We start from the raw sequence: 24,519 nt of genomic DNA on the forward strand, positions 1-24,519 counted from the left end.
CCCTTTCCTCAGACTGTAGCTCCTGGGAACAGGCCCTCACTCCTGTCCCTTCACTATAAAGCCTGGCCTCATACAGCCGTACAGGGGTCTAGTGAAGGCTTTTTTTCCCTTTCCTCAGACTGTAGCTCTTGGGAACAGGCCCTCACTCCTGTCCCTTCACTATAAAGCCTGGGCCTCATTATACAGCTGTACAGGGGTCTAGTGAAGGCTTTTTAGCCCTTTCCTCAGACTGTAGCTCCTGGGAACAGGCCCTCACTCCTGTCCCTTCACTATAAAGCCTGGGCCTCATTATACAGCTGTACAGGGGTCTAGTGAAGGCTTTTTCGCCCTTTCCTCAGACTGTAGCTCCTGGGCACAGGCCCTCACTCCTGTCCCTTCACTATAAAGCCTGGGCCTCATTATACAGCTGTACAGGGGTCTAGTGAAGGCTTTTTAGCCCTTTCCTCAGACTGTAGCTCCTGGTCACCATGTGATCTCACCATAACCCTAAAAAGATAATTAAGGTGTGTAATCTTGGTCAAAATTATCTCGGTACACAAATCTCCCAGGGTGCCCGAAGTTTTGCATCGCCCCTTTTTCCTTTTTGCAATTATGAAATTGTAAAAAAGTCTATATACATTTTTTATTAATATTTTTGCCTAAAATACAAAGGCCATGTGTCATCTTAGAGGTTCGGCCTTTTAGAGATCATTTCATCTTCATCTTACTACTGCTCACTATAACGGTCATTTTGACCCGGGGCGCCCACACTTTTACATGCCGCTGTCAATGATTCATCCCGCTGGTGCTCAATATTTAATAGGGTCTTACTATTAAACTTAATGAAAAGTTCAGTGAATTCCTTTGAGCTGTTATTACTAGAGATGAGTGAATATCGTCGGAGAAGTTGTTATTGGCTAATATCACTTACCGAATAGCTGCATCGGGACCCCGGATCCCTGGAGCGCTCCCGATAATCAGCTGCATGTGTCGCTCTCCATGCAGGTGCTGTGACTATCACACAGCGCGACACACGCAGCTGATTATCGGGAGCACTCCAGCACACTGAGTCCTGCACACACTGAGGCCCCTGATCATGTGACCCCTGACTCCTCCCCTCCTGTGACCTCATCACTGGTCCTGTGTGCACAGAGCAGTCATATATGTGGCGGACACTCCTGGATCTTCTGCTTTCTGGGCCGGTTCCTCCTGTGAGTCCTATTAACCCTTTTGCTCCCTGTTTTCTTCTTTCTGACAGGACAATATCTGAATTCGGAGAGTGTGAGAGGAATATAAGCAATGTGGAAGGAAAAAATGACAATTGTACCTTATTTCCTCACAAAAATGTGACTTTAGCCCCAGAATTGGCAGCGTAACAAATCCTTATTTTCCCCACTGTAGTTTGTAGACTCCATATACAGATCCCTTAAGTGCAAAAAGAGCTGAATTCCCCACTTAAGTTATTGCATTTTGGAAATTGCACCCCACTGGGAATTTATCTACAGGTAAAGGTGTGGGGAAGGTGACTTGACGGACAGACGTGACTGGTAGAAGGAGGGGACGGTTTGTGCACTAGTGACAGAGATTGACAGGTTAGAAAGTTAACAGCAGGGAAAGACAGAAAATGGAGTGCAGTACCGTGAAATGACCACAAGATGGCAGGGGAGAGTAGTACAGGACTTAACATCAGCTTAGGGCTTAGGAATCCGCTTAGTCATGGGGGGTGGGAAGATAGGAGCCCGGGTGGGAAATTCCCCTGTGAGAGAGGGGATAAATAGAAGAAGGCGGGGCTCCAGGAGAGTTTAGGCCCGGGAGGAGCTCAGAAAGACGGAGAAAGTGAGAAGGGCTCGGCCAGGGGGACGGACCAAGGAGAGACAGTCAGGGCCCTGACCCGACGGACTGCAGGACAGGCAAGGAGAAGAGGCAGCCAGGGGGGAGACCGTGACTCGATGTACCACAAGACAGACGAGGCCCCGGGGGTATCGATTGGAAGACGATCTCGGGCAGGTGAAGCGCTGGGGGTAGATTGGTCTAGGACAGCCCCCAGTGAAAGATCCGCGAGGTGCGTTACTGTGACTGGAGCTGAAGAATAGGTACCCGGGACTGGCAATACAGTGGTGTAAAGAAGCTGCGGTGCGTGTTTGGTGGTCGTCAGGAGGACGACAAATAAATCCGGAACTGTTACAAGTGGAAACTGTCTCCGTCTCGTCTTTGCCTCGTCTGGAAAGCAGTGGTCCACCCCCCTAGCCCGGCCCCCTACTACAAAGGCACAATTTTGTCTCCATGGGGGTTGTGCTCACAGCCCAACATCGTGCGGCCCTCCAAAGAAATGCCACCCCACACCATTACTGACCACTGCCAAACCGGTCATGCTGAAGGATGTTGCAGGCAGCAGATCGCTCTCCATGGTGTCTCCAGACTCTGTTACGTCTGTCACATGTGCTCAGTGTGAACCTTCTTCCATCTGTGAAGAGCACAGGGCGCCAGTGGCAAATTTGCCAATCCTGGTGTTCTGTGGCAAATGTCAAGCGTCCTATACGGTGTTGGGCTGTGAGTACAACCCCCATCTGTGGACGTCGGGCCCTCAGACCATCCTCATGGAGTCAGTTTCTAACCATTTGTGCAGACACATGAACATTTGTGGCCTGCTGAAGATCATTTTGCAGGGCTCTGGCAGTGCTCCTCCTGTTCCTCCTTGCAAAAAGTTGGAGGTAGTGGTCCTGGTGCTGGGTTGTTGCCCTTATACGGCCCCCTCCACATCTCCTGGTGTACAGGTCTGTCACCTGGTAGCACCTCCAGCCTCTGGACACTACGCTGACAGACACAGCAAACCTTCTTGCCACAGCTCGCATTGATGTGCCATCCTGGATGAGCTGCACTACCTGAGCCACTTGTGTGGGTTGTAGAGTCCGTCTCATATTACCATGAGTGTGAAAGCACAACCAACATTCAAAAGTGACCAAAACATCATCCATAAGCATTGGTACTGAGATGTGGTCTGTGGTCCCCACCTGCAGAACCACTCCTTTATTGAGGGTGTCTTGATAATTGCCAATAATTTCCATCTGTTGTCTATTCCATTTGCACAACAGCATGTGAAATTGATTGTCAATCAGTGCTGCTTCCTAAGTGGACAGTTTGATTTCACAGAAGTTTGATTTACTTGGAGTTATATTCTGTTGTTTAAGTGTTCCCTTTATTTTTTTGAACAGTGTATATAGATATTTTTTTTTTTCTTTACATTGGAGGGTCCAATTCCAGCTATTGCTGTGGGACCTGTGATTTCTATCTACTCCCCTGTGTACAGGATAATAGAGTATAATAAAGTAGTTATGGCCGTGACGTAACTAACATTGTGCAGTGACTCTGCTTTCCATATAGTGATGGATGTTTCTTGTTGCTGAAACTGAGATATTTTTTCCACTTTAAACCTTTTTTAAACCCCTCTGATCAGTGCGATCACACAACATACAAGCCTCTGATGGCTCCGGTGATGCCCTGTACTACTGTAGTGCCGTGTATCATCACTGCCTGTCAGTGTAATACTAACGGCCCCATACACATGAGATCAGAGTTGGCTGAACGGTCATTTGGCAGACGGCGATCTCTCCCGACTCCCCCATACACACAAATATTCCAGCTTTCCTGTGGTCTGTATGAGAGAGTCGCCTCCAGACTCCTCTAGAGGAGGATTATCTACAGGAAGAACAAACGGATTATCCTCTGAAATTCAGGATGTCAGATCCTACTCTGCCCTGACATCATCTGTCGGGAGGCCCCCAAATACATTATATGGTCGGCCAAACCCCCCGAAATCAGTGCTTTCATGGAACTTTAGTCTAATGTGTATGGGGGCGTTATAAGGTAACTTATTGGACGCTGCCTCTGGCCCGGCCTAATACACCTTCATACATTGCAGCCCAGACCCCATTATTAGGCATGTAAGTATCGGAGTAACTAGGCCGCCCCATACTATCGAGTACTTGGAGGCGGGGGGCATTCAGCCGGACTCTGTCACACCTTCTTAGATGTCATGTTTGCTTTTCAGGGTTTTTGTTGAAGCCTCATCTGTGCCGTCCCTGCGGTGTACATCTATGTTCTGGGGCCCAAAAAGAATCATTTCTTTTTAATAAATGTTTAACATGTTAAAAATTATACAATGTGTCTTCTGCTTTTTGCTCTTTTTTTCTTCTTACAAGAATTGTTGGAGCCAATTTTCTTTAGAAACATTTTAATATCGGCTTTTTCTGGAGTTTTTCATGTAATATAGGAAAGCCTAAGTCCAGAAATAATCCCCTTAAATCACTGTACATGGAGACTTTGGGATCAGATCATTTTTGTCCGTTGTGTTTGTGGAAACAAAAAATCTTTTCTAAAAGCCTCAAACTTCTGTGTGTGACTCAGAGCTGAGATCTAACGTGATGGAAGATTCCAGTGCGGGGAAGACGGGAAACCTTCATATAGACGGCCAGTGGGGATGGAGGCAGTGACCGACTCTGGCCACATCTGTCTCTAGAGCCGCAGTAGAAGATGAAGATGTCATCCTCATCATGAAGGAGTTATTTCTCATGTCGCGTGTAATGAATATCTCCTGCAGTATTGCTAATGCCGATTCCAGTGTCGGTAATGAGACGAGAATTAGCGTTATGGAAGATGAGTCTATGAGGAACGTGTTCAGCTGCCGACTCCGAGGAGGAAACTGCTTGTTGTCTGTGGCCTAAATATATAGGTTTTATTAGTAGATGTCAGGGAAGAAAACTAAACCCTGTAAAATAATAAATCTCCTCATATGTTTCCCTTATTATCTCCAGTAATTGTATTATTACACAGGATTCTTATGATGTTACATCGGATCATCTTCTTCTCATTCAGGTCTCTACAATATCGGATCCTCTCAGTGAAGATCTTCTACAGAAGAGAATTTTCCTGATTTACCCATCAAGGATGGATATGGACAGAGACAAGATGGCGGAGAGGATGTTACACCTCACCCTAGAGATCCTCTTCCGTCTCACTGGAGAGGTGAGAGATTCTGATGTCGTCACATTACATCATTCTTATCTATGGGAATAACAGATGGACAGAACTGGAGAGGTGAGGACTCTGGAAATGTCTGTAGTGAGATTTATTAATGTGTCTCTCCATAACCAGGATTACACAGTGGTGAAGAAGACCTCTAGTGATCGCTGTCAGGACCCTGTGTCTGAGGGATGGGGAAGACCCCTGAGCCCAATCACGGGGCCTCCACCTCACCCCCTGATCCATGAGGACATCAATGACCAGAAGATCTTAGGCCTCATCTACAAGATGATTGAGCTGCTGACTGGAGAGGTGACACTGCTGGGAATGCTGGGACATTATACAGTAACACTATGAAGGGATCGGGGGATGACGGTATCATTGTATGTGTCAGGTTCCTATAAAGTGTCAGGATGTCGCTGTCTATTTCTCCATGGAGGAGTGGGAGTATTTAGAAGGACACAGAGATCTGTACAAGAGCGTCATAATGGAGGTTCCCCAGCCCCTCACATCACCAGGTAATAGACAGGACTAAATACACACGGCCTATAATTATCTGTATGTAGAGAATGAATTCAGTCCCTGTATGTGTTTCCTCCAGATCTATCCAGTAAGAGGACAACACCAGAGAGATGTCCCCGTCCTCTTCTTCCACAGGACTGTAACCAAGAAGATCCCAGTGCTCCTCAGGATCATCAGGTAGATGGAGAGAAGGTGTCAGGAGATCTCCCCTATGATGTGTAGACGGCTGTGAAGGTCTTGTGCTCAGTCTTGTTTTATCCACCAGTATTATATGTTTTATACTTGTGTAATGAGAACGGTGGAGATGGCAGGATTAGAGCTGATCATAGATGGGACTTCTCCATCTGTCGGTGACTTTTACAATATTTGTTTCAGGGTGAAGATCTGACCCATATTAATACTACAGAGACATATGTGAGGGGTGATGAGCGGTGTAAAGAGGAGATTCCCACATATGACTACCCAGGTGAGTAGTAACCACTGAATGCAGAGAAGTCACAGATTCCTCTCAGTCACCGGCTGTGGCTGCTTTATCGGTGGTGTAGTCCGACCGTATTACCATGATCACCATTTTGCCTCTAGACCACAACATTCTGCTCCACCCAAAACTGTTCAAATGACGTTGGGCATTGAAAGCCCTTTTCTATAGAACTTACAACCAATTACATTGTTTTTGGTCCTAAGGAATTCAGATTACTGCACAATCTCTCCTGAAATGGGGAGCAATATTATTTTCTCTAATCTTCTGCTCAGGATCCATAGTAGCTCCAATGGTCCACCATAAATGAGGGCAACTCTGGTTTACTGTTGTGTAATTTGTATTTGTAGTTTCCAGTTAATGAGATTCTCGTGCTCTGGGGCGGGGCTGTGGGTGGGGCTGTGGGTGGGGCTTTATGTGGTGCTCTGATTATATATTCATTTGTATTGGCTTATGACAGGTCGCTGACCCCTCACTGACCTGCCCCCATTATTACATAATACATATAATAGCATTGATTTTATTGGTGATAATGCCTATAATATTGTGGCTATTGTGAGGCTTAGAAAAGAAAAATTGCATCCAGTAAAATGTCACCGGCGATGGCGGCGCCTGCGCAGTAGCCTCTATATCAACTATATCAAATTTTTTTTTCATTAGGAAGTTATAAGAGTTAAAAGTTGACCAGCGATTTCTCATTTTTACAACAAAATTTACAAAACCACTTTTTTTTAGGGACCACCTCACATTTGAAGTGAGGTTGGGGGTCAATATGACAGAAAATACCCAAAAGTGACACCATTCTAAAAACTGCACCCCTCAAGGGGCTCAAAACCACATTCAAGAAGTTTATTAACCCTTCCGGTGCTTCACAGGAATTAATGGAATGTGGAAGGAAAAAATAACCATTTACTTTTCTTTCACAAAATTTTTCCTTAAGACCTATTTTTTTTTTTTACATTTGCAAGGGTAACAGGAGAAAATGGACGATACATTTTGTTTTGCAACTTCTCCTGAGCATGCCAATACCCCATATTTGGGGAAATCTACTGTTTGGGCACACGGCAGGGCTCGAAAGGGAAGGCGCGCCATTTGACTTTTTGAATGTAAAATTTGCTGGAATAATTAGTGGTTGCTATGTTGTGTTTGGAGAGCCCCTGATGTACCTAGACAGTGGAAACCCCCAACAAGTGACCCCATTTTCGAAACTAGACCCTTTAGGGAACTTATCCAGATGTGTATTGAGCACCTTGAACCCACAGGTGCTTCACAGACGTTTATAGCGTAGAGCCGTGGAAATAAAAAAAAAAATTTATCCTAAATTTTTTTAGCTCAATATATATTTTAGTTTGTACTGAGTATGCAGACACCCCATATGTGGGGGTAAACCACTGTTTGGGTGCATGGCAGAGCTCGCAAGGGAAGGAGCGCCATATTAGAGTGCATATTTTGCTGGAATTGTTTGTGGGTGACATGTCACATCGTCAGAGCTCCTGAGGTGCCAGAACATCATAAGCCCCCAAAAGTGACTGCATTTTACCAAATACTTCCCTGAATGAATTCTTCTAGTGGTGCAGTGAGCATACTGACACCACAGCTGTTCCATAGAAAATTATACCATTGGGCAGTAAAGAAAAAATAATTATATTTTTACCACTAAAATGTTGTTTTAACCCCAGATTTTACATTGGAAAATAGGTAGATAGATAAATGGTCACTACACCCATAGATGAATTCGCAGAGGGGTGTCATTTCCAAAATGGAGTCACTTCAGGGGGGATTCTGCTGTTGTGGCACTTTGGAGAGCCGCTAAGTGCCAGAACAACAGAAAAATTGCAAAAATGTCATTGTAGTGCCCAATATATTGTGCCCAGCTTGTGTCTCTGGAGACCTCCCCCCACCTACCCCCGGAAATTGTTAAGTCAGCTCTACTCAAATGTGTCTATCACTAAATAAACCAAATGCTTGAATGTCAAAACAGTTCAAAAACGTGATTCTGTGTGGAAGATTGTAAAGCCGTCATGGAGGCATAAGGCTGGCAATGATGGGCATTGTGGGTAATAATAGCGGGGATCATGCCTCATTCCTTTCTAGGAACATACACGACATCTTCTCTGGGGGTTCTTTCTTGTTTCAGTTACTGGGATGAGTGCAATAAAATGTCGCTCAGTGAGTCTTCTGACATCTTCACATTCTAAAGGATTGGCGGGGACAACATTGTCAAAAACAAGATTTTCAGTGACCTTTTCTTAATAATCAAGGAAAGTATCTGCATTTCCGGCTTTTTTGTATAACACAAAAGAATTATATGTGGCCACCTGAAACAAATACATGACTAACTTTTTATACCAGATATATGATTTTCTTGATCCCTGGTATGGCTGTAGAACCTGATCTACAAGGTCCACACCCCATATATTTGTTGTAGTCAATGACAGACACAGGTTTTGGAGTAGTGGATCTCTGTTGGTCTGCAGTGGCCCTTGTGGCATCTGTGTGGATCGAGCTCAGGATAAAAATATCTTTTTTATCCTTATACTTAAGGGCAAGCAGCTCTCCATTGTGTAAAGCTCCTGACTGCCCCTTTCGGTACTTTTTGCTGACCAATGATTGTGGAAACCCCTGATGGTTTTTGCGAATGCTCTCACAAGCCCCTATGTTATGTTCAACCAGACTTTTAAATAGAGGTATACTGGTGTAGTAGTTGTCAACATACAGATTGTAGCCTTTTTGCAAAAATGGAGTTATCAGCTCCCAAACGATTTTTCCAGATGTCCCCAGATAAGTAGGGCGTCTTTGTGGGTTTAGTTGGCCATCTTTCCTCTCATACATGCGAAAAGCTTTCATAATGGGTCCTAGGAAAAACAGCAGAAAACATAGGGGTGGCTTGAACAGGGCGGTTGGACCAATAGGACTGAATGCTCGTTTTTTAACAAGCCCCATAGCTAATGTACTGTAAGTCCTGAAAATGTTTTCATTTCTAGGATATTAGTTGGTCCCATAAATTTGACCTAGCATAATAGGATCGTGGATTCTGGCTGATGAATTGGGATGCATATAAATTTGTAGGAAAATATGCTCTAGCAAGCTATCTGTCATAAATTAAAAAAAAAATTAATTGGTGCAAAATTTTCCACCTCCATATTTATACCAGGAATGGCATTAAAATTATGGATGAATGGAGTAGCCGAATCCGAAGCCTCCCATCTGGGAAATGCTACATCAAGAGGCGAAGCCCCTTGGACATTGGTGTGCGCCAATTCCCGAGCACTAGGGACAGCGCTAGTACTGGGCATTGTTCCCTGAGTTGGAGACATTTCTCCAGAAGCGCTATTTGTCCTTCTTGTTGTACTGGTCCTTGTGTGTGAGAATGGACCAGAATCACTGCTCATTTCTGAGCTATCACTGTCACTGCTACTAAAGCCCTCAAAATCCACATCGCCATCTGACACTGCACTTTCTTCACTGTCAGAGCATAAAAGTGCATAAGCCTCCTCTGCTCTATAATACTGACCGGCCATTTTATTCATTTTTATTTTTTTTCTGGAAATAGAAAACTCTGACGTGACCAAATTATTGGGGAGACAATTGAGAAAAACCTAACCCTATCTTTAAAATAAACCCTAACTATAGCACTAACCCTAACCTGCCTTATCTGTTTTTCCATGGACAAATGATGGACCTGAGTGGGGACTTGTTTTTGTGAAGTGAGAACTGGTATTACTTTCGCCTACATAACATTGATTTATATTCAATATTTGGGAGGCAGAATGAACAGTTGAACACCACACACTACTGTTTCATCCAACAAGGTTTTCTATTAGACTGTGGACTGTCATTGTCTTGGTAAATAATTAAGGTTTTTTACATAGCTTGCCATTTTTATGGACAGTTTAAGTAGCAATGTTCAAAAATATAAAACTCAAGGATATTTTATTAAAAAAATTGTTTTTTATCTTAGCAGATGACTGTACCAGGAGATCAGAGGGACAGCTGACATCTTCAATTTTTAAATCTGATAATCTTGAGATCCTACAAGATTCAACTGAAGTGATTGATATTACTCCAGATATATTATCATCCATTCACAGCAAAGATCTGTCATCTGGTCCTATGAAACAGGTCCCATCTTTTGATTCATTACCAACTACTAAGGAAAATCAAAGTCACAAAAGAGGCATTAAAAAACAAACTGCTCCTAAAGCAAAGAAGTCATTTTCATGTTCAGAATGTGGGAAATGATTTAACAAGAAATCTCTTTTTGTTACTCACCAAAGAATTCACACAGGGAAGAAGCCTTTTTCCTGTTCAGAATGTGGGAAATGTTTTAACCATAAAGGGAATCTTGTTAGGCACCAAAGAACTCACACAGGAGAGAAGCCTGTTTGATGTTCAGAATGTGGGAAATATTTTACTCAGAATTCAAGTCTTGTTACACATGAGAGAATTCACACAGCAGAGAAGCCATATTCATGTTAAGAATGTGGGAAATGTTTTAAATGGAAAATAGATCTTGATCGCCATCAAAGAACGCACACAGGGCAGAAGCCTTTTTTCCTGTTCAGAATGTGAGAAATGTTTTAACCGGAAAGCGATTCTTGTTAGACAACAGAGACCTCACACAAAGGAGAAGCCATTTTCATTTTCGTAATGTGGGAAATATTTTACTTGGAAATCAACTGTTAATAAACATCAGAGACGTCACATAGGGGAGAAGCCTTTTTTATGTTCATAGTGTTGGAATAGTTTTAACCAAAATTGAATCTTCTTAAATGGGTTGTCTCTTGTCATTTTTCATGTTTGCTGACAAAAGGATAAAACTTAACTTTATTAATTCCAAATGTAAAACTATACCCATAATTCACCCCCTGAAGATTAGTTAATAGGGGACTAATAGAAAAAACATGCACCCCACAGTTGAATACATAGAGTGAGGTGACTCACTGTCCAAGCCTCTCATTTCTACTGGTTTCATCGTCCTCACCAAAGGCGACTCATCAGAAGACTATTTAATATTGACCTACAGTATATTCAAGCGAGACTAGACAAAAAAATTAAAATAATGTATCATGTTATCCGAAACAGTCAGAAAACTAGCCACAAATTTGGCAGATCCCAGACCTCAAACTATATACTGTGTAAGTTTATAAGCCCCTCCAGTGTCAGGAATAGATAGTATGTGACAATACAGTATAATTCTTGTGTTTTCTCCTATAGGGACTGCCCTAGTTTGGTAATGTAACTGCTGATAATTAGTAGTGCAGACAAATTGTCCTAGACTAAACTCTTAATATGTACCACTCAGGGAAAACTTACCTGCTCCAAAGATCATTAGCAGCTTCTAACTAATGGCCATGCTGCGGTCTGTCAGGGAATGAGTGCAATATCGGTATAAAGACTAGGGATATGTGCAGTCATAATGTCTGGGGGATCTGTGCCATTATTTAGTATGAATATGGAAATTATCTCTGAAAGTTACGTGTTCCCTGAGCGGTATATACGGTATTTTCACATACTATCTATTCCTGACACTGGAGGGGCTTATAAACTTACACAGTATATAGTTTGAGGTCTGGGGTCGCCCAATATGTGGCTAGTTTTCTGACTGTTTTGGTTGACATGATTTTAGGGTTTTCTTCGTCTAGTCCCGCTTGAATATACTTCAGTATTAAATAGTCTCCTGATGAATGAATGAATGATGAATCCAATGAATATATATTTCTCTTAAGTAGTGGCACACGTGACCGCCGGCAGCAGCAGGAAGCCGATGGCTGACACTGCGCGCTACTGAAGAGCAATGAATAGTCACCCCGGTCTCCAATGAACAGTCCCGGTAAGTACTCCAGCAGTTGTGCTCTGCTTGTGAGCAACGCATGACGTCCCTGCCATGTGCTGCTTACAAGCATAAAGCAGTTGCTGACACTGGAGCAGGACGCAGCGTGTGAGCGCCGGGTAGGTAAGTTTAATTTTTTTTTTTTTTAAAGTTTTCTGATGGTGCCATGCATACCAGGATGGGGGTGGGGGCAAATGGGATGGGGCCATGCATATTAATATAGGGATGAGGGCGATCATTCCTGCCAGGATAAGGATGAGTGATCCATGCATACCAGGATAGGGATGAGGGGGCCTTGTGTATCAGGATGGGGGTGAGACAACCATATATACCAGGATAAGGGATACTAAGTACAGAATTGACCACATTTTTTGCTTTAACCCCTTTACTCCCAAGGGTGGTTTGCATGTTAATGCCCGGTCCAATTTTTACAATTCTGACCACTGTCCCTTTATGAGGTAATAACTGGGGAATGCTTCCATTGATCCCAGTGATTCTGACATTGTTTTCTCGTGACATATTGTACTTCATGTTAGTGGTAAAATTTAATTCATATAACTTGCGTTTATTTGTGAAAAAAACAGAAATTTGGCGAAAATTTTGAAAATTTCGCAATTTTCCAACTTTGAATTTTTATGCTCTTAAATCACAGAGATACGGCACTCAACAAACTTAAGTAATATTTCCCACATGTCTACTTTACATCAACACAATTTGGAAACCAAATTTTTTTTTGTTAGGAAGTTATAAGGGTTAAAAGATGACCAGCGATTTCTCATTTTTGCAACACCATTTTATTTTTACGGACCACATCACATTTTAAGTCACTTTGAGGGGTCTATATGATAGAAAATACCTAAAAGTGACACCATTCTAAAAACTGCACCCCTCAAGGTGCTCAAAACCAGATTCAAGAAATTTATTAACCCTTCAGGAGCTTCACAGGAATTTTTTAAATATTTTAAAAAAAATGAACATTTAACTTTTTTCACAAAAAAAATTACTTCAGGTTCAATTTTTTTATTTTAGCAAGGGTAACAGGAGAAATTCAACTGGAAAAGTTATTTTGCAATTTGTCCTGAGTACGCCGATACCTGATATGTGGGGGGAACCACTCTTTTGGCTCATGGCAGAGCTCGGAAGGGAAGGAGCGCCGTTTGACTTTTTTTTTTTGCAAAATTGGCTGGAATTCAGATCGGATGCCATATCAAGTTTGGAAAGCCCCTTATGTGCCTAAACAGTGGAAACTCCCCACAAGTGACCCTATTTTGGAAACTAGACACCCCCAAGGAACTTATCTAGATATGTGGTGAGCACTTTGAACCCCCAAGGGCTTCACATAAGTTTATAACGTACAGCCGTACAGTTAAAAAATAATATTTTTTCCACAAAAATGATCTTTTCACTCCCAATTGTTATTTTCCCAAAAGTAACAGGACCCCAAAAGTTATTGTGCAATTTGTCGTGAGTACGCTGATACCCCATATGTGGGGGTAAGCGGCGCCATTTGACTTTTTTGGCTGGAATTGAGATCAGACGCCATGTTGTGTTTGGAGAGCACCTGATGTGCCTAAACAGTTGAAACCCCCAATTCTAACTCCAACCCTAACCCCAACACACCCCTAACCCTAATCTCAGCCTTAGCCCTAACGGGAAAATGGAAATTGTCACGATCCCACCGCTGCCACCAACATGTGACAATCCCACCGCTGACACCAATATGTCAGCAGGCGGAGGGATGTGACGCACTACCAGCACACGGCTATCACAGGCACAGTGGGGGCTTATCTTAGTTATCCCGCCACTGGCACCATGTGACAAAAATATACAGCAAGCTAATCTTGCCCTAGCAATTTATCGCAGGGGGGTTATTTTGGATGCCCCACCACCGCTAACAACCTTCCAAGAACTGTGGGGATTTATGGATATCCCACTTTCTCAGTTCCACTTTGGAACTCGCAGCTCTTCAGCGCCCCCTTACCCTCAGGTCAGTCAGGGAACTGCACCTATGATAATTAGTCGTCGGATGGGCTGCTTGGTGTGCACAGGCAATTAGACTACTGCAGTAAGGGAATTATCAAAGAGTTAATTAAGAGGGTCTGTAGCAAACCCCCAAATTAGAAGCGATGATCTAAAAAAGCACATAGTTCGTTTCTTAGAGCATGAAGGCAGACTGATAATTTTATGATTTATTCCCCAAAGAGGGCAGTGATTACATAGATAAAAAGTTGTTACAAAGGTGAGACATTAAATATGTACAAGGCAAATATAAAATAACAGGGATGATAGCAGAAAGTACACTTACATGTGCTTAGTTGGTATTAGGCAAACAATGTGCTAGGGGGAGGGGCAGCCAGCCAGCCACACATCCCCAGACATCTGCAGGTCTTTGCAGCATGAAAACTCCAGCTTAACTGAAGAATTTGAAGGGAGGAATATCTTATAGCCTAGGGTCGGTTACATCACGAAAGGAGCAGTCTGGAGAAGTTCAGCCCCCCTTTCTGCAAGTTGCAATTCAGCTGTAAAACTTATAATAACTATATCTTAACGAGGGAAGCTCGTATAAACTCACTGATGGTCTCATTTTTCTCAGTTTATCGAATCCAGTAAAACAACACCAAGCATGCCATGATATGGATACTCCATTTGGGAATAATCCATATCTCAGTTTCGGGAGGTTTTAGAACTTTGCAAGATCCACCGTAGCGAAGCCGGGTCTGCGCAGATCACAGAAATGTCTGTATAATTTTTCTGCCGCGACCGGAGCCCGTGCTAGCTTAGTTTAATATCTCTCATAATTTTATTCAGCCACATGTCTCAAACAAAGAAATGCTCTCCACTCCAGCTTAATTAACACTCCTTTCACTTAGCTGTGACAGGCCGATTTTCATCTGTGTGGAGCAAGGGAAGATTCTAGTGTTCCAGAACATCATATCTTACAGTAATATCTCACATAACATTACAGAAATAAATAAATTTTTAATTTTATTATTTTTCCCTAACTAAGGGGGTGATAAAAGGGGGTTTGATTTACTATATATGCCGGGTTTTTATGTTTGGCAGCTGTCGCACGCTAAAAGACGCTTTTTATTGTAAAAATAGTTTTTGCATCACCACATTTTGAGAGCTATAATTTTTCCATATTTTGACCGACCGAGTCATGTAACATAGTAACATAGTTATTAAGGTTGAAGGAAGACTTTAAGTCCATCTAGTTCAACCCATATCCTATCCTAACTTGCCCTAACATGTTGATCCAGAGGAAGGCAAAAAAAACCCATGTGGCAAACAGTAAGCTTCACATTGGGGAAAAAAATTCCTTCCCGACTCCACATACAGCAATCAGACTAGATCCCTGGATCAACACAATATTAAGGAAATTAGTGTATATACCCTGTAATATTATACTTTTCAAGAAAGGCATCCAGTCCCTTCTTAAATTTTAGTAGGGAATCACTCATTACAGCATCATATGGCAGAGAGTTCCATAGTCTCACTGCTCTTACAGTAAAGAATCCGCGTCTGTGAGTATGCTTAAACCTTTCCTCCAGACGCACAGGATGCCCCCTTGTCCCCGTCACAGGTCTAAGAGTAAAAAGATCATTAGAAAAGTCTTTGTACTGTCCCCGCATATATTTATACATTGTAGTAAGATCACCCCTAAGCCTTCGATTCTCCAAACTAAATAACCCCAAGTGTAATAACCTGTCTTGGTATTGCAGACCCCCTAGTTCCCTAATAACCTTGGTCGTTCTTCTCTGCACCCGCTCCAGTTCAGCTATGTCTTTCTTATACACCGGAGACCAGAGCTGTACACAGTATTCTAAGTGTGGTCGCACTAGTGACTTATATAGAGGTAAAATTATGTTCTCCTCATGAGCATCTATGCCTCTTTTAATGCATCCCATTATTTTATTAGCCTTTGCAGCAGCTGCCTGACACTGGCCTCTAAATGTGAGTTTGTCATCCACCCATACACCCAGGTCGTTTTCAGTGACAGGTTTGCCCAGTGTTTTACAATTAAGCACATAATTATACATCTTATTCATTCTACCCAAGTGCATGACCTTACATTTATCCCCATTAAAGCTCATTTGCCATTTATCAGCCCAAGCTTCTAGTTTACATAAATCTTCCTGTACTATAAAATTATCCTCCTCTGTATTGATTACCCTGCAGAGTTTAGTGTCATCTGCAAATATTGAAATTCTACTCTCTAAGCCCCCTACAAGGTCATTAATAAATAAGTTAAAAAGAAGCAGGCCCAAAACTGACCCCTGTGGTACCCCACTGCTAACCGTGACCCAGTCCGAGTGTGCTCCATTAATAACCACCCTTTGTTTCCTATCCCTGAGCCAGCTCTTAACCCACCTACACATATTTTCATTTTATGTATCAACCTTTTGTATGGCACCGTATCAAAAGCTTTTGAAAAGTCCATGTACACCACGTCCACTGCATTCCCTTGGTCCAGTCCGGAACTTACCTCTTTATAAAAGCTTATCAGATTAGTCTGACAGGAACGGTCCCTTGTAAAGCCAAGTTGATATTGGGTCATGAGGTTATTCTTCTCCAGATACTCCAGTATAGTATCTCTTAGAAAACCCTCCAGGATTTTACCCACAGTTGAGGTTAAACTCACTGGCCTATAATTTCCAAGTTCAGTTTTTGTCCCCTTTTTGAATATTGGCACCACATTTGCTATACGCCAGTCCTGTGATACAGACCCTGTTATTATGGAATCCTTAAAGATTAAAAATAATGGTCTATCTATGACTGTGCTTAATTCCTGCAGTAATCGGGGGTGTATCCCATCCGTGCACGGGGATTTGTCAATTTTACTGATTTTTAGACGCCGCCGTACTTCCTGCTGGGTTAAGCAGGTGACATTTAATGGAGAATTTTTATCCTTGATCATGTTATCCGTCATGGGATTTTCTTGAGTAAATACTGTTGAAAAAGTCATTTAGCATATTGACTTTTTCCTCATCCTCATCCACTATTTCACCCAGACTATTTTAAAGGGGACCAACACTATCATTTTTTAGCTTCTTACTATTTATGTAGTTAAGGAATATTTTGGGATTATTTTTACTTTCTCTGGCAATGAGTTGCTCTGTCTCAATCTTTGCTGTCTTGATTTGCTTTTTACAGAATTTATTTAATCTTCTGTATTTAGTTAATGCCTCATCATTACCTACTTGCTTTAATTCTCTAAATGCTTTATTTTTGTCTCTTATTGCGCCCCCTACAGCTCTATTTAGCCATAGTGGTCTCCTCCTAATTCTTGCATGTTTATTCCCATATGGTATACCTTCGGCTTGGGACAGATCATAGAATCCCACGGTTTGCAGTATCACCTCTATGCCGATGACACGCAGATCTACCTATCTGGACCCAACGTCGCCTCCTTATTGAATGAAATCCCACAATGTCTGTCTGCTCTCTCAGCCTTCTCTGCTCGCTTTCTCAAACTGAACATGGACAAAACAGAATTCATCATCTTTCCCCCATCTCGCTCAACCCCTCCACCAGACCTATCCATCAATGTCAAAGACTGCTCTCTTTCCCCAGTCCCGTACGCTCGGTGCCTTGGGGTGATCCTCGACTCTGCGCTCTCTTTCAAGCCACATATCCCAGCCCTCGCCTCCTCCTGCCGCCTCAAACTCAAAAATATTGCCCAGATCCGCTCATTCCTCAACCACAAAAACACTAGTGCATGCTCTTATCATCTCCTGCCTCAACTACTGCAACCTCCTACTCTCTGGCCTCCCCTCTAGCACTCTGTCTCCGCTCCTGTCCATCCTACACTCTGCTGCCTGACTAATCCACCTGTCTCCCCGCTATTCCCCAGCCTCCCCCCTATGCCAGGCCCTTCACTGGCTTCCTATCGCCCAGAGGCTCCAATTCAAAACCCTAACCGTGACATACAAAGCCATCCACAACCTGTCTCCTCCATACATCTGTGACATGGTCTCTAGGTACCTACCCGCACGCAACCTTCGATCATCTCAAGATCTCCTTCTTTACTAACCCCTTATCTCTTCTTCCCACAACCGCATACAAGACTTCTCCCGTGCTTCCCCCATACTCTGGAACTCCCTGCCGCAACACATCAGACTCTGACCATCAACGGAAACCTTCAAGAAGAACCTGAAGACCTACCTGTTCCAACAAGCCTACAGCCTGCAATGATCCTCGGTCTACTGAACCACAGCACGACCTGCTCTACCCTCTCCTACTGTATCCTCATCCATCCCTGTAGACTGTGAGCCCTCGTGGGTCCCCTCTCCTTATGTACTTGTGTGTCCCTTGTCTTGCACATGTTTGCTATACTTGTCTATATTTCCTCTTTTTACATGTAAAGCACCATGGAATAAATGCATAATAATAATAATATGGTATATATTGTGCACAGGTCCTATTCAGGATGCTAATAAATGTCTCCCATTTTCTTTGTGTATTTTTATGTCTCAGGATATCGTCCCAGTTAATTGCACTTAGATCATCTCTCATCCGTTGGAAATTTGCCTTCCTGAAGTTTAGTGTCCTTGTAACCCCACTACTACACATCTTATTAAGGCTATGTGCCCACGTAGCGATTTTTAAGCGTTTTTGCCTCGATTTTCGGCGCAAAAACGTTTAAAAATCGTGTACAGAACGCCCCCCATGCATTCCTATGGCATTCCGCACATGCTGTGCAAATGCTGCTCTTTTTTCCGCTGCGGAATCGCATCGCGGAAAAAATCGCAGCATGCTCATTCTTTTGTGCGGAATTTCAAAGAATTGCCACGATTCCGCACCCATAGGAATGCATGAGAACCGCTTACTTCCCGCATGTGGCTATGCCCACCATGCGGGAAGTTAAGCATCTCATGTGCAGTTGGTACCCACGGTGTGGAGGAGAGGAAACTGTCCTCCAGGCCCTGGGTACCATACCCCTGTAAAAAAAAGAATAAAAAATCGGGGTATATTTACCTTCCGATGTCCCGCGCTGCATTCCCGGCCTCAGCGTTCCCAGTAATGCCTTGCGGCAAGGCCCTGTACTGATGTAGTCTCGCGTGACTCTAGCGGTCTCGCGAGATCGCTATAGCAACGCGAGACTACGTCATCACAGGTCTCGCAAGGCATTACTGGGAACGCTGAGGCCCGGGATGGCAGCGCGGGACGCCGGAAAGTAAATATACCCCGATTTTTTTATTTTTTTTTAGCATTTTAACATCCTATCTTTTACTATTGATGCCGAATAGGCGGCCTCAATAGTAAAAACCTGGTCACACTTGTCAAACACTATGTTTGACGAGTGTGACCAACCTGTCAATCACTTTCCAAGCGATGCTTCAAATCGCTTGGAAAGTGCTTGAATATCGCACACGAAAATCGCGATCATAATCGCGGTGAAATCGCGCGGAAAAAAACGCGATTTCTGGGACGGAGTCCGGTTTTTAGTGAGCGTTTTAAAACGCTACGTGTGCCCACAGCCTAAAGGAAACATGAAAACTTATTATTTTGTGATCACTATTACCCCAGTGACCCCCCAACCCTTACATTTGATCTGCGGTCTGGCCTGTGGGGTAATATTAGGTCTAGCAGTGCCCCCCCTCTTGTTGGGTCCTGAACCAGTTGTGAAAGGTAATTGTCTCTCATAGTTGTCAGACACCTATCACCTTTGCTGGAACTGCAGGTTTCGGTTCCCCAATGTATTTCAGGGTAGTTGAAGTCCCCCATAATAATGACTTCTCCTTGAGTCGCTGCTTCATCTATTTGCTTTATGAGGATATTCTCTGTTGCTTCCATCATTTTTGGAGACTTATAACAAACCCCTATCACTAATTTACTATTTTTCCCCCTCCACTTATCTCCACCCACCGATTCCTGCCCTAAAAGGCATCTGCCCAGGTGATGAGTCGCCACATCTTTTCTTCCCTGTTTTGGCCCACTGCTATGATGCACAGTGGCTGTGGATAACGTGGGTTGCAGCGCTTTAACATTACGTGGCTGCTGAGCTGTCCGGGTCTATAGCCCATGTGGACACTTGGGCACCATGGCCGGGTCTGACCTAACTTTCTAGAAACTCCTGTCTTACCACCCGGCAGCCCCTCCTACACTTCACCCTCTATAACCATCCTATCAACTATACCTAACAGAGCACACTAGTATGCCTCCATCTAGTGGTCCACAAATGAACTACACTTGCCCTTGTATATCATCAACATGTAAGGAAAAAGCCAGACAACACTGCCAAAACTACTGCCGATATAAAGCTGTCATATCCATATTGCTGATAGAGGCTGAACCCCGTGATCTCGGGTGCTGGAACAGAAGACACAGTATATAAATCCACATGGAAGAAAAGAAGACCATAGCACTCACCGATCCAGGTGAAAAAGTCTGCTTTATTTAGCAATCTACATGAAAACTTCATGGCCAGGAGGCTGGAGGGAGGAGTGAGCAAAATCTGACGACGTGCCTACTAGCACTTCAACGGGTCAGTGAGTAGAAGAATGTGACGTGGGAAATTATACCTTGCCACCTTTTTGCTCCTCCTTCTGCAGCTGCTGCCATAATGACATGAAATACATAGACATTTAAAAACAATTAAAACCAAGTCACGAACGTGAAAACACAGAAATTCACAGAAATGTGTAGGGAAAAATCTTTTACACTATAATGTAGTTCATCAGATTCCATATATATACATTTATCTGCAAAACTATTTTACTATAAATCTTTATCACTGTCTTGCACACTGAATGGATAATCAAATTAGATATTAAATTAAACATTAATAACATGTAACCTAATTATACAAAAATTATGCGATCTAAATATAGCGATAATAATTAAAGAACAGACATGTGATGACTAAAATATACTCAATGATATATCATATATGTTCTTAGTTATGGATACATGCCCTAATATTAATTATTATATTTAATCTTCCCTGTAAATAATCTTCACATGATTATAATATTATCTACCATCTATACAAGCAAAATATTACTAAGGATACCGCAAACGATAAGTGACTATTATCAGGGAAAATTTGCTACAGAAAAATGGACATGTCCACCCTATCATTAAATCCTGTGGGGCCCATTGCATTAGTCTGCATAATCCACCTAGCCTCACGTCTTAGTAGAAGTTAGTGTAGGTCTCCCCCCTGTGGGGGCAAATCCACTTTCTCCAAACCCGCAAATGCCAGAACATTCGGGTCCCCTGCATGTGCCTCTCTGACATGATGAATCAACCTCGGTACACCCTTATTCGACATGATAGATTTATAATGTTCCCTAAAACGGACATATAGTGACCGTGTGGTCTTCCCTATATAAAAGTATTTGCACGGGCAGAGCACTACATAAACGACATCATTCGTTTTACATGAGATAAACTCTGCAACAGAATGGCTTACAGCTCCCATGCGAATAATTTGGTCCGTGAAATGGAATTTGCAATAAGGGCAATGGCCACACTTATGGTTTCATTTCGTTATGCCGGTGTGTAACCAATTCACACTATGCATCCCAATGCGATTTTTTACCAAGATGTCCCTTAATCTGGTGCTTCTACATGAAATAAGAGGTCCCCTTGCTACAATCTCAGCTGGTTCTTTGTCCCTTTCCCTTAGTTTACCCTTGTATATAAGAACTGTATACTAAGGTGTCCTCTCTAATGTCCCCAAAAGAAAGCACCTTAGGCCTGTTTCACACTTCAGTTTTCTGTGTCAGTTAAAATCCGCCAAAAAGGCGGAAAAGCAGATCCGTTCCTAACTGATGTGAACGTATGCTACCGGATCCATTTTTTTGACGGATCCGTCGAATGACCAATTTTGCACTGCGTTCCAAATTATTATGCAAATTGAATTTAAGTGTCATAAAGATGTAATTTTTTGTTTTTCAAATAAACTCATAGATGGTATTGTGTATCAGGGCTCTTTGGATCACTGAAATCAATCTCAAATTCCTGTGATAATTAGTTTACCAGGTGAGCCCAATTAAAGGAAAACTACTTAAGAATGATGTTCCACATTATTAAGCAGGGCACAGGTTTCAAGGAATTTAGGAAAGAAAAAGGATCTCTCTGCTGCTGAAAAGCATCAAATAGTGCAATGCCTTGGTCAAGAGATGAAAACATTAGATATTTCCCAAAAATTTAAACGTGACCATCGTACTGTTAAGAGATTTGTGGTTGATTCTGAGCACAGACATGTTTGTGCTGATAAAGGCAGAATGAGGAAGGTTTCTGCCAGGCAAGTTCATTGGATTAAGAGAGCAGCTGCTAAAAAGCCATTACAAACCAGCAAACAGATATTTAAAGCTGCTGGTGCCTCTGGAGTCCCTCGATCCTCATGGTGTAGGATCCTTCAAAGGCTTGCTGTGGTGCATAAACCTACTATTCGGCCACCCCTAAAAAGTGTTCACAAGCAGATATTGTAGCAGTGGGTCCAGACATACATGAAGACTATTTTTCATACAGTCTTGTTTACTGATGAGTGTCGAGCAACCCTGGATGGTCCAGATGGATTGTTGGTGGATGGCCACTATGTCCCAACAAGGCTGCGACTTCTGCAAGGAGGAGGAGGAGTCATGTTTTGGGCCGGAATCATGGGGAAACAGCTGGTAGGGCTCTTTAAGGTTCCTGAAGGTGTGAAAATGACCTCTGCAAAGTATATAGAGTTTCTGACTGACAGCTGTCTTCCATGGTATAAGAAGCAGAAATGTGCCTTCAGGAGCAAAATCCTCTTCATGCATGACAATGCACCATCTCATGCTGCAAAGAAGACCTCTGAGTCATTGGCTGCTATAGGCATAAAAGGAGATAAACTCATGGTGTGGCCACCATCTTCCCCTGACCTCAACCCTGTAGAGAACCTTTGGAGTATCATCAAGCAAAAGATCTATGAGGGTGGGAGGCCGGTCACATCAAGACAGCAGCTCTGGGAGGCTATTCTGACTTCATGCAAAGAAATCCAAGCAGAAACTCTCCAAAAAACTCACAAGCTCAATGGATGCAAGAATTGTGAAGGTGATGTCACAGAAGGGTTCCTCTGTTACCATGTAACTTGGCCTGTTAGGATGTTTTGGAGTTAAATATCCATTTTGTTCAGTGAATGTGACCTCCTAATGCTGCAAATTCCACAAATGAACATTTTCAGTTCTTTAAAACAGATCAAATGTTTAGAAATTCTACTGTGCCTAATAATTTGGAACAGTGCAATTTGAGTTTTTATTCATTTTGGAGATTATACTGTTATCATTGGGAGGTTTCTGCAATAAAACTTGATGTATACTCTAACGGGTGATGACTTTTATTAGAATGACTGTCATTTGTACCGACTATTTAGAAAATCATAGAAAAATATCATTTGCATAATAATTTGGAACACAGTGTAAAGGAACCGCTGCCCGGGGGGGGGGGAGAGAAGAGAGAGAGAGAGAAATGATTTCAGGGTTAAATTTCCTCCTGACTTCATTCCTCCAGGCATGCGCTGTATAAAAATGCGGATCCTTCAGTTAAAAAAACATTGCAAGGTCCGTCCAGGCATCTCGGCGGATGCAAAAAAATTGACGGATCTGCAAAAAAACGGATCCAACGGATGGCCATCCATCAAGATCTGCCAGTAATGCAAGTCAATGGGGAAAAAAACGGATCCGCCCAAAAAAATGGCGGATCCGTTTTTTTGCAAAAACGGCGGATTTTGACTGATGGCCAAAAACGGAAGTGTGAAACAGACCTTACTCTCCCTAAACTGTACATGAACATTAGTACACATCACAAAAGTTATATAGAATATTATGCTAAAGGAACACAACACAATATAATTCAGCTCTCTAAAGAATGGTAACACATATACTACTATTCAAAAGTTTAGGATCACGTAGAAATGTCCTAATTTTTGAAAGAAAAGCACAGTTTTTTCCCAATGAAGCCATCAGTAAATGATTCAGAAATACACTCTATACATTATTAATGTGATAATTGACTATTCTAGCTGCAAACGTCTGGTTTGTAATTAAACTGATAGGACTTGATTTGTAAAGGCGCATACCTGTCTATATAAGACCTCACAGTGCATGTCACACCAAAATTTTCGGGTCACCCAGACAATTTTCTGTTTTCCATGAAAACTCATACTTTTATTAATTAAATGAGTTGCCAAATGAATTTAAAATCTAGTCCAGACATTGACAAGGCACAAAAAAAAAGATTTTTATTTGAAATAATAATTTTCTCTTTCAAATTTTGCTTTCGTCAAAGAATGCTCCCTTTGCAGCAATTCCAGCATTGCAGACCTTTGGCATTCTAGCAGTTAATTTGCTGAGGTAATCTGGAGAAATTTCACCTCATGCTTCCAGAAGCCCCTCCCACAAGTTGGTTTGGCTTGATGGACACGTTTTGCGTACCATACGGTCAAGCTGCTCCCACAACAGCTAATTTCATCCTACAACAGGACAATGTCCCAAAGCACACCTCCAAATTATGCAAGAATTATTTAAGGAAGAAGCCGGCAGCTGGCATTCTATCTGTAATGGAGTGGCCAGCGCCGTCACCAGATCTCAACCCCATTGAGCTGTTGTGGGAGCAGCTTGACCGTATGGTACGCAAAACGTGTCCATCAAGCCAAACCAACTTGTGGGAGGGGCTTCTGGAAGCATGGGGTGAAATTTCTCCAGATTACCTC

The 24,519-nt window shown here is 42.7% G+C and overlaps 2 protein-coding genes across 2 annotated transcripts in view; one reads left to right on the plus strand and one right to left on the minus strand.

Annotated features, from left to right (window-relative positions):
• LOC141076789 (uncharacterized) overlaps window positions 1-5,355 on the plus strand; it is a 52,958-nt gene extending 47,603 nt beyond the window's left edge. Inside the window, exons 6-8 of the mRNA XM_073564098.1 lie at window positions 1,238-1,260; window positions 4,852-5,001; window positions 5,131-5,355. Of these exons, the coding sequence (XP_073420199.1) occupies window positions 1,238-1,260; window positions 4,852-5,001; window positions 5,131-5,355 (398 nt within the window). The remainder of the gene's footprint in view (window positions 1-1,237; window positions 1,261-4,851; window positions 5,002-5,130) is intronic.
• The window catches only part of LOC141076815 (uncharacterized), a 918,929-nt gene that overhangs the window by 77,690 nt on the left and 816,720 nt on the right, over window positions 1-24,519 (minus strand). The gene's annotated exons all lie outside the window — the stretch shown is intronic.

This window comes from Dendrobates tinctorius, unplaced genomic scaffold, assembly GCF_039654945.1.
Source record: "Dendrobates tinctorius isolate UK_male_01 unplaced genomic scaffold, ASM3965494v1 ptg000430l, whole genome shotgun sequence".
NCBI classification, from domain to species: Eukaryota; Metazoa; Chordata; class Amphibia; order Anura; family Dendrobatidae; genus Dendrobates; species Dendrobates tinctorius.